This window comes from Drosophila rhopaloa, unplaced genomic scaffold, assembly GCF_018152115.1.
Source record: "Drosophila rhopaloa isolate 14029-0021.01 unplaced genomic scaffold, ASM1815211v1 contig_159, whole genome shotgun sequence".
In the NCBI taxonomy this organism is placed as follows: Eukaryota; Metazoa; Arthropoda; class Insecta; order Diptera; family Drosophilidae; genus Drosophila; species Drosophila rhopaloa.
The window spans coordinates 1032913-1044442 of NW_025335038.1; the positions used below are offsets into that span (position 1 = coordinate 1032913).

Here is an 11530-nt window from a genome sequence, read left to right on the forward strand (position 1 = left end):
TGCGGATGGGGATGGGGAACCCGAAGGAGCAAGGCGATCTTCATCATCATCATCATCTCCACATCGTGGCGAGCACCGCACACATGTGCGCACATTAAAAAGCAAGTTTCTCAGGTGTTTAAAAGCGTTTAAAAAGAAAACAGACGCTATGGAGAGGTGAAGTTCGAGGGACGGGGATCCCAACGAGACAACAATAAACGCAGCCGCGTCCGAGTCCAAAGGAGAGTTAAAAATACTCCAACTCGTACTGGTACTATGCCAAGAGCCAAGATCCAAGAGCCAGTTAAAGCCATGATCATGATCTCGCGAGCCATGGAATCCGCGGACGGACAGCTGGCGACGCCAACAACATCTACAATTGGGGGCGAAATAATAGATTAAGCAAGCGAGCAATGGAGAAAATTGGAAGAAATAGAGATGCTTTCAATAAACAACATTATATTTATTATGCCAGATATGCCTTAAAGTTTTGGGTCATCAAATGTTAAGTTTAATTTCTTAATAACTTTAAAAATAATTATTCGATTTGGAACATTTTTGCACAGCAAAATCATGCTCTATATCAGGACTTAACAATTCGTAGGCATAGCCAAATATTTATACAAGGAAACTATTATTTTCTTAGTACACCACACTATTTTTGTGGCCCAGGCTGTGTGACGCCAGCGACGACGAGCACGTGAAGGTTGCCCAGCCGCTTGGCCAAGTTGGAGATTTACTTAACGAAATCAAGAGGAAGCGCGTAGGATCGCAGATGTGATGTGGAGGGGTTTCGTTGAAGGGGACTGGAGGTGGCAGTTAACCTAGCTGTCATACAGCATTGATTGCTCCGAGGCAATGGCAATACAAAGGCCCCACTGACTCCGCTTGATTGCTTGCTTTGCCGGCCCAATGGAAATATTGTAAATATATGGAGAGATGGGGAACCTGAGCGGGGGGGCCTCTGATGAGGGCGGTACATTTTTGGACCTCGTAGCAGTGACTCAGCATCTGTACTCTTATGGTTTGTGTGTTAACGATGTACGTATAACAGGCCGGGGGCTCAGCCAAAATGTTAAGTGCATGTTTTGATTGGTTTGTGGCGGCCCAAACGGATCGAGATTATGGACCATTTAATATATAAGAGCCAGCTTTGAATGAAGCCACGTTTTCCAGGGGATTGGAATCATCTTGGCAGCGAGGATAATGTGCAACCTTATGTGCATAATCTTCTTAAGAGGTGTCACAGGCATTTATTATGGTTAAGAAAAAAGTCCGTTCTGGCCAGCCACAAAAGCCAAATTAATGATGAGGCTAAATTATAGAGTTGCAAATCTGACGGTAAGGTTCTTGGGAATGTGTGTAAAGTGCGATTCATGAGTGTAAAAGCGTATGAATATCTGAAGAACTAATATACTTTCATATTTTTAAACAGAGATATAATGGAATACAATTAAAAATATAAAAAAAAATATCTTCTCGAAATTTTTAATTACATTGTAAAGCAATGGAGATTTAAAATGTGTTTTTATAACAAATATAGTTTAGTAATAATTATCCACTTACATTGAAGTCTAAAGCACATTTTACGGCTTCCTGAAAGAAAATAATGTAAATAATAAATAATAATAATTTATCAAAATATTTAAAATTAAATATTAAATTTCAAGTAATTGTAAAGATAGCTTCTTAAAATTGTAATGTAATTAACAATAATTGTTACCTAAGTGGGCACCTGAACTATTTTAAATCATCCACCATATTTGTTTTTAAATCATATCACTCTCCCAAAAGTACATGTGTATCTAAATATATTGTTCCTGGAAAAAGGAACGGAACAACTATCCAGTATCCTGAACTAGATTACAAAGGTATACCTAACTTGGCCATAAGCAATTGCTGGCCAAATGTTGCTCAATCCCTTTGTTTGCCACCCCTTTTTTTTACTCTCCATCCATTGAACATCTGCAACATTTATCCTGTTGTCCATGCAAAACTAGGCAAAAAAGGTGTTAGAGCTGGAGATTTAAGTGGAATGCGAAACCCTTTTCTACCTCCGGATGATGAATTAAGCGAATTCTGGAAATTCCGCAACATGCTAACGGTGGCTCTACGAAATAACGACGATGAGGATGCAACCGGCAACAAACGCATTAACAATGGCCTGCGAGACTTAACACCTGTGTGCCAGAATGCACTCTCTCATGGAAATCTCTACAAATATTTGACGTGAGCTGAATAGAGGGAAAATTTGCATTTGCCGTATCGTCGGCGAAAGAACAAAAGCGAACAGGCAAGTGCACTTCTTGGCCGTCCGCATCATTAACACGTCGATGGAGAGGTGCGAAAATCCATCACCGATTCGGGTATCTTTATTGTTTTTTTTTTCTTTATGTTTTCTGGCCTGGTTTAAAAGTCTGGCCAAGAGCGAATGGAAATTAAATTTGGAATGTTCGGCAGCGTGGAATTTAATGCATTGGCCATGGGCACGTTCGAGTGACAAATGTCAATTTGCATTCGATTTGCAAATGTTTCTTTTGGCTGCCGTTAATTGCGCCCCCGCCCCTTCAATCACCCGCTTTTAACCCAGCTCCCCAACTGTTTCCAATCACTGGAGTCGGTATCTGCCACTGTGGGCTCGACGGCGTTCAAGCTCAAGAACACACCTTAAACTGTTTTTCAGAACGCTTTGCAGACTGAAAAAAATTGTGGCATAAAACCTTCCTTCTGTAAAAAATGGATTACAAATATTATTAAAAAATACTACAAATTTTAATATACTATCTAAACTAATAATTTATAATTAAGTAACATTTTCTGCAATCGAAAAGAGAGAGACTTTGGTTGAGAAAAGTTGATTACCAACACCTTTTTCTTTAGTTTTGAGCTTAGCATTAACCAACTATTCCTTCATATTTCCATATAAAAACTTTTGCCCCCATTTTCCCCCGAGTGCATTTGTAACCTCTGTGGCTGTCTGCTATTGAAATTGGAATTCATGGGGCAGGCCAAGAGCCAACAACCAGCGACCAACAACCAAGAGCCGAAGCCAATGGCCATGCCCATGCCCCAACTACCAACTGGCTGCAACAAGTTCAAACACATGACGTCGCCGAGGCAAAGCAAAAGCAAAAGCCACCGAGTCGATTGTTGTCGCCTCTCCCCCAGAGTTGCCACCCCCCACCCTTCCGTAACCCCACTTCTCTGGAGGCTCCAGCCTCGGTTCAATGTCAATTTCGATTCGTCATCCGCAGCTGCGTTGATTTCTCGAGCGACCTATTCCCCGTCCTCTGTTTGCTTTTGTAGCCGGGTTCTTTTTTATGGTCATGTTAAGTTTGGACTTGGCTTTTAACACACGGACAGACGGAAAGCGAAGGACCACCGACGATGGGGTTCATTCTAGTGTATAGTAATTTATTGGGGCGACGCGACGAGGTTTCCCGGTTAAAGTTAAATGCGGACATGTGTGGGCAGCCGGAGGCGAGATTACGTCGGATGCCCTTGCATCTGCAGCTGGCAATAAGGCAGAAAAGCTGAAGTTGAGGCTGCAGAATCCACTCGAACGCCCACACGAATGTCACTATCATCTTGGGTTTACTTGGCGGCGCAGGCGCAGCTGAAAAGAGCAATGTTCGCTGGCAGAGGGCTCGATATACTAAATTGAAGTTACCCAGCGCACTAACAACACTTCAATGGGAGAAACTTATCTAATTATAAAAATTAGTTTGCAATTTTGGTTTGATTTCGTTCTTTAATAAATAATAAATCCTGTAAAGTCAAGTCTCTCCCCTTGAAATTTCTAAGGTTTAATATTCCCAATAAAATATTTCGTAAGGTTCGTATTTGCATACCATTTTAAAGTGCAATAGAGTAGGTACTGCATTTAAAATAGCCCCAAGATTTGGAAAACATAAAAAGGGTACATTTATAAAATCGTATTATATTTATTCATATGCAATGTTAAGAGTCCAAAATAATCTCAGGGCGTCCACGGTGCACTGGACATGCGCACTATGGAGCTGTCTCTCTTATTCTCAGTTCCTTTGTATTATAGGGTATATATCTTATCTGTTCAGTTCCAGTCCTCGATTTAGTTCCAATTTGTGGAGCTGGTGCTCACTTGGGCCTGATCCAAGGCCATTTGTTGTTGGTTCAACAACATTTGTGAGGGCTGCTGTTGTTGTTGTTGTTGTTGCTGCTGCTGTTGCTGTTGCTGCTGCAACACCAGTTGCTGCGGTTGATGCTGCATCGGCGGCTGTTGCATTGTCTGAAGCAGTAGTTCGCCCATTTTGGCCCTAAAGAATACATTCTGAATGGGAGTCATTTGCTTCATCAGGGGCAGAAAGCTGATCAGATAATTGTAATCGGAGTCGCCCACATGGAGGACACTCTTGCATCTGGCCAAATCCTGACTGGTGGACTGCATCAGCTGTTGCTCTTCGCGTTCAAGGTTTTCCAGGAAGTTGACCTGTTCATCCACCCTCTTTGCACAATGACAACTGCTGGCTGCCGCAGCCGCCATGGCACTTCCTTGGATTAAATTCGGATTAAGGCTTATTCCGGCCCCAAATTTTAATCCAGTGGAGGCAACTGGAGGCACTTGCTCCTCAGCCGCGGCACTGGCCAATGAAATACTCTCGGAAAGCCTTCGCAAGGCCTGCGGAGTGGAAACGTTCTGGAATTCCTGCATCAGCGCATCATTATCCGCCTCCATTTCATCGGGAGCCGAGGACCGTTCCTGTTCTCTCTTGAAGGTCGACATCATGGTGTCGGGTTCTTCCTTCAATGAACTCTCCAACTCCTCCTCCTCGTTGTTGCTACTATCCCTATCCTCCCTTAACAATCGCTGGCCATCCAGGAAACTCATGGCCTCCGCATATGACCACTGGTGACCCGGCGAGGGTGATTGTTGGTGCTTCTGGAGACCACTTCGCCTGTTTTGGCGGCGATAACTGCAACGCAGATTTTTCCACTTGCCGCGACACACATCGACTAAAAAGGCATTGAAAGAATAAAATGATTATGAAAACAAACAACGTAAACAATGCACTCATTATAATTTACACCGAAAAAGACTCATGCTAAAATAAAGATTTTTTCCATCACACAAAGTCCAAATAATATGTCTATTTAAATTCAATTATAAGCAATAAATGGATAATAAAAGTTTAATTATATATTTTATTACCATGAAATTAAATAATATGTCTCTTTAAATTCAATTATAAACATTAAATTGAAATTAAAAGCGATAAGGTAAATGTAACCATTAATAAAAACAAGTTAATTTAAAGTATGTTAGCAACGTAGATTAGTGTTGCCCACCAGTCCGTAGTAATTTCTCGCAGTGTACTCACCACCGAGTCCAACCGCCTCCGCCACTCCGTTCCAGAGGCGCTGGGTCTCCGGGCGGTTGGCGTGGTCCGGATGCGTCGAGTCCCAGAGAGCGGGCCGCTGCTTCACCTCGTAGATCAGCCTGTGCATGTCCATGTGGCTGCGTCTTTATCGGCAAACTGAGCAAAAAGCGGGCCTTAAGCCCACAAAAGAGGCACTTTGCCGGCGCGCAGGAGAAAAGAGATTGCGTTTCTCTCACTTTTTATCTCTCTGGACGTGGCATTCTCTCGGCGAATACCGCTCTTCTGACGGAAAATAATATGGACAAGTGTGCTCAATTGTGCACAACAATAAAACGCTTTTTATATTATTGCACTTGTTTTGCAGGTCGGGGTTTGCTCAAAATATATATAATTATACAATCGAACCAAGCTTTGCACATTTTTCTGTTGAGTATTTTTGCTTTCTCCGTATGTCCATTCACATTACAGGGCATTTGTCAAGTGACTATACCAATTAATTATACTATCGCTCTCTGGAACGCTTTTCACTCGCTTTTTGCATTATTTGCTGTTTTGCTTTCGGTTCTCGCAGGTTGTTGTTGTTGCTATTCTGCCAGACATTGAACTTGGCGGTACAGTGGAGCGGAATGCATGGAAAACGCGTGCGATATGGCGCACATGTGCTGAGGATGATGGTCCGTAAAGTAACTTCCTATCGGGGGAAGTTTCAAATATTTGCACAGCCGGTCGGCCGATTGCCGATTTCCAGTTCGCAACATGTTGCCCGTTGCCATAATCCAAAAAGGCAGGCGGCCAAGAGCCGAGAGCAACACATGTTGCTGCTGTGTGTGCAATGTTGCTGCTGTTGTGCCGGCGACAACAAGTGGACAAGTGGAAAATATGCGACAGCAATTATCTCCGGGCTTTAGCCGTATAGCATATATAGCACATACAGCCAGCATATCCATATGCTGTCGCCTGCTCGGATTTGCGCACGACTTTCGCTTACCATTCCAGGCCATTGTTGCTGCTGTGCTGCTGCTGTGTGTCTCATGTTGCTGTTGTCATCAGTTGCAGCTGCTGTCAATCTGTTGTCCGCTCGCTTTCAAAAGGCAAAACAACGTAAAATTTCCATGTGTCATTTCAAAAATGCAAATATGGACATGATCTGGTGCCCTGGGTCTCTCGGATCTCGTATCTCGGATGTTGTTGCTCCTGCAAAGTCTTCCACATGTCCAACTCGTCAGACGATCAAACCCCAACTGACAGGCAAGTGACGTCTAAATTTTGTTCAACGAAATGATTATAAAGGCATTTATGCATGCGTAGTCACCAGCCAGAATGGAGAACGGCGACCGAGGCCTAGCCACTAAGGAATCTGAATACCAATGGCACTCAGAAAAAAAGACTAAGCAGCTATAATCACAATCCTTTTAAGCATTTCAACATAATAACTTTAAATGTTTAAATCAATGTAGTTAAGATGTATGGAAAAAAGAAGTGTAACTCAAAATTAGAATACGAAAATAATACTTGTTTAATAGGAATATTTTTCATAATTTACCAGTCGTACTTTTTAATTTTAGTCCTTGCTTTTGAATTTTTCCGTCTGTATTCTGGCATCAAAATGCGATTGTTGCTGTTGCTGCTGCTGCAATTGATTTGTTGCTACCCAATGCCCTCGACAGACTCTGTCAATTGTCAATGTTTGTATTCAAATTTCCCTGATGGGGTTTTAAGTTTATTATGGCCAGGCCAAAGGCGATTTATGAATGCTTTGTTCGAGTCCTAGAAGAGCTTTGCAAAACAAAAGCCAAAGGCTCCAGCTGACCGGTATTTAAATATAAGCAAATAAATAAAAACTATCACAAGTGATTATGTTATAACTTAGATTCTAACGCCCCATAAATGGCAATTGCAATTGCTGTTGACGGCATTTAACGCTGGCCATAAACTGCAGTGGTTGCTGTGGTTTCTCGCTGATTGTTATAACAAATTTGCATAATTATGCCGCTTATCTTGGCCATATGTCTGGGCTCGGCTGACTTGAAAACTGGTAGACGTTTCACGTCTGCAACACGCGCCACCAATCGTCAGCGGCAACATCGCAACTGCAACTAAAACTGCCGCAACACCCACATGCAACATTTACTTTTGGCCATTGTTATGGCCGATGCTACATGTTGCTGCCGTGTTAATTTCAACTCCAACAACATCATAAATTACCAACTGCCAGAGTGAGGTAGAAAAACAGTTAGTTGACATTGACGCAGTGCGTATCATAAAAACGGACAACAAATTGATTGCCAATCAACAACATAAACACGACAGCAACACCAGCAGCTAGCAACCTGCAACACTAGCGACTTGCAACCTGCAACTCCACAATTGCAGGTGTCAATGAATGTTGCAAATAAGGAAAAGCGCGACAAGCGTGGCGAAAAACGGGGCAAAGAGAGCGAAATGTGCAGAAAAAAGTTAATTGACCACTGCCAATTGCTGCTAATGTGGCCAGTTATTATGTCAAACGGTCGGTCAGCTGCTTTTGCTTTTGGCCAGCGGCTGTAATTGAATTCAATGCCGGCTGGACAATTGTCACGCAGTTGATGTTGCAGCAGCCAACTGAAACTGCAACTGTTGCGGCCAACTGCTGCGATACAGTTCGGCAACTGGCAACTGGCAATGGCAACCCACACGAATCCGCAATCCACTATCCGCAATTCACAATCCGCAAGCGAATGAAAGATGTCCACGAGGCGCACATGGAAAAATTCCAATAGCAATTAAAAATATTTCCAACGCAAATGCAGCCAGCGGGCAAACCGTACAGCTGCTGTAATTGCACTGCGACAAATAATTGTGAAGCATTGGGAAAGGATAATATCAAAAGTATCTAATGTCCAGTTCCATAAATCCATATAATATTTAAAGTAATAAAAATTTCTCTATGTATCCTTAGTTGAATCTAAGCCATGATCAAAAAATTAGTTTTTTAAATAATAATTACTTTTATTATTTCAACATTTGGGTTTTTCAGTCTGAAGTCATTTTTCATCTGGCTCCTAAATTAATCCTTCAAATTACTCATTTAAACACACATTTTTCCAAGTGCACCCGGACAGATTTCACCTTGTCCCGGCCGCCTGACGATGTCGACTTGGATCGATCCAGTTCGCGTCCAGCATCCAGCTTCCACCATCCAGCATCCAGGCGCTACTTACTCCGAACCTCGTCCGCCGGCAGCATCTGTTTGGTATTGGAGTGGATTGGACTCTTTGGCAGCTGCGTTGGCCGTTAGAAATGCTAATGAAAGTCAGGCAGGCGTCCGTCCATCGGCATTGGCAGCTGTATGCTGCAGTGCCTCAACTTCCCTGCCTCACAGGCCTCCTCTCGAACTTCCCTCGTTTTGCGGTGCGTTTTGTGATTTGATTGCATGGGCATAGAAAGTTGCACGGCTACCGTTTTTGGTGGTCATAGCCAGCTTGGAACAGCTGCCTTGGGGATTTTGCCATCGGTATATATCGATATCTGTGGGTCTTAGTCTGGGAATGCTCTGCATCCATTCAACATATGCGATACATTTTCCTTGGCATTTATTTTTCTTCTTTTTTTTGCGAGAGAGTGCGCGGAAATTCTGCACACGTGTCGATCGTTCAAGTTTTTATGATTGCGCACAGCTTCCTGCTGCGGGGCAAGGACGTTTCGGTTCGGTTTCGGTTTTACTTCGGCCTGCCTTTGTTTCTGCCTGCCTTTCACCCTACCTCCCTTCCTCCCTACCGTCCAGCCCCCTCGGCAAGGCCCTTCCGTCCTCCCAGCTGTCCACGTCACATGTGTGCGCTTTCCTCGATTCCTGCCCCGATCACACATGCAATGCAGCCGGCACTCGGGCATCAGAAATGCCAGCTTGGCTATTTGCACGGCACATATGCCGGGTTTAAGGGTCTTGGAAAGTGAATACATTTATAAAAGCAGCATCACATGGCTCTGGATTAGTTATTTCGACAGATATTATTTTAAAGTTTGAATATAAGAATTACAATTTATACTACCCTTTGATTGAACAATAGACATTTTTTGAAAATTTTTACTTAAGTTCTTTAAGTAAATGGATATAAAATAATGGCTAAAATATTTTTAAATGAGATAATAATATTGTCTAAATATTTGTGAAGAAATAGTTTTCTTATATTTTGTAAATTGGAATTTTTCGGACCAATTTTTTGGTATACTTTTTATACAAGTTGTTTTAAAAAATATTTGTATATATTTATGCTCTTTATATATTTTTTTTTTGTATATTAATTTTAATTTTTTTATATAGCTGTTTTCCCCCGACATTTGGAGGAGAACCAAGATCAAAACGAAGCCAAGCAGCGACTTCAATCGCCGGCTGGCAACCAGTTCGCCTCATAATTTTTATGGCATGCAGCCGCCGCCGTCGACGAAGTGAAGAGCAGCACATGGCCACCGCCTTCTCCACGATTTAACCCCAGAAACAGAGGAAAAAAACATCGCCTGGCAGAGGAAATCTCAATGGGATCGTGGACATGTGCGTGGAATGCCTCGAGCAGCTGTGTGATATCTGCTCCTCACATTTGGCATCGGAAACTGTGCAGCTGATAAAGAGGGAGAACCCCGAACCCAAACTGGAACTCAGAACTCAAAGCGAGCCCGCATGGATGGCCAAAAGATTTATGTGGGCATCTTGTTGGGTTTTCCACTGAGATTTTCCTTAGCTTTTTACCGGGGACTGGCCATGGGAAATTTTTGGTTTCTACAATTCCTGGATATATTTCATAGAAACAGGAAGCATATAATCTTATAAATTTATTCTTGAAATTAAAATAATTTCAATCTCAATCAATATTAAATAACTATTATGTTTTGTTTTTGTTTTATAACAATTGAACATATAATAATTATAGCAACGATCACTGCTACGATTATCGGAATTTGGGGTTTAGCGCTCTTAAGTGCTATTTAAAATAAAATCGGTATTTTTATAATAAAACAAAGTATTAATTTTTAGCTGCTATAAGATAAGAACTTAAATTTACCCGAATCGAAGCTGTTTACTATTAATTAGATTTATTATTTCAAGTATATGGTTGTGACCTTTTTTTTGCAAAAAAAAAAAATAAATGTACATGTAAAATATAAAGCACATAGCAGAGCAAGGTTTCGATCCTCGGACCTCTGGGTTATGGGCCCAGCACGCTTCCACTGCGCCACTCTGCTTATAAAAAACATCTCGCACATATCTGATAAAATATCTTTTAAGTCGAGGCATATTACTAGTTCCGGTTAGGTTTTAAATTAATATGTCATTATACGGCATGTCACATAATCTCCATTTGCTACCTAAAGTTATTGTTAGAGCGTTTACCAAAACCAAATAAACGGATACTAAATATAAATTTTTAAAATTTATTATAATGTTCCCATAAATTCTCAACCAGTTTTGGAGAAATTTAAATTAAATTTCAAAAGAATTTTTCAAGAAACCCAATAAGTTCTAAGAAGTAATTAACCCAAGCAAAGAAAGCTAGTATTTCCAAGGATATAAAAAGCTTTAACAGCGTTTAGGTACCTGGAACTGATTACCAAATAATTTTAGTTAAAGGTGGTTTTAAATAAAAAGATACAAAATGCTTTATCAAGAGACCCAGGGTCCGGCGAAATTGCCCTCTCCCTTAGAGGAGTGATTACACTCGGTTGAGACATCAGCTTAGCCCCTTTTCGAGTGGGCTATCGGAAATAAGTCATCAGGAGGAAGCCACTTTTGGGCTCTTTTGTGGACTTAAGCAGCTCAAGAAGCCATTTGCCCCCGCACGACACCGGGTCTTCGGGCCCATCCATCATCCCAGATATGACAAGTGGCCAAGTGGCCTTCCCGGCTTGGCTCGATCATCTCTTAACTTAAAAATAAAACAACAGCAATAGTGGCTACCCAGTGGAAAATGTAAGCAATTAGCAACTGGCGACAAATTGACGAGGTCGAAACAAAAACCAAACACACACGAGAATCCGTGGGTTTTGACCACCTGCTGAGATTTTGTGCGAAAAAAATTAACAGAGGAATGGGAAAATGGTGTTGTGACCAGAAGAGCGGATTGTGGCTAAATATTTGTGCCAAGAGGCGGCTGCTGCTGCACGTCCGACTACCTGGTCCCAAATAAAGTTGCAGCAGCAGCCAAATGTCTCATTTTTGGCAA

The 11530-nt window shown here is 41.9% G+C and overlaps 1 protein-coding gene and 1 non-coding gene across 2 annotated transcripts; both read right to left on the reverse strand.

Moving 5' to 3' along the window:
* Positions 1 to 3899: 3899 nt before the first annotated feature.
* On the reverse strand, positions 3900 to 5841 carry LOC108051581 (putative uncharacterized protein DDB_G0294196). Its single transcript, XM_017133719.2, has 2 exons — positions 5337 to 5841; positions 3900 to 4971 (listed from the first exon to the last, which is right to left on the reverse strand). Exons 1-2 carry the CDS (start codon positions 5467 to 5469, stop codon positions 4070 to 4072), a joined length of 1035 nt encoding a protein of 344 aa, XP_016989208.1. The 5' UTR covers positions 5470 to 5841; the 3' UTR covers positions 3900 to 4069.
* Positions 5842 to 10481: 4640 nt separating this feature from the next.
* Trnam-cau lies at positions 10482 to 10553 on the reverse strand. The gene has a single exon. It is a non-coding gene; the product is annotated as a tRNA-Met (tRNA).
* Positions 10554 to 11530: the final 977 nt, after the last annotated feature.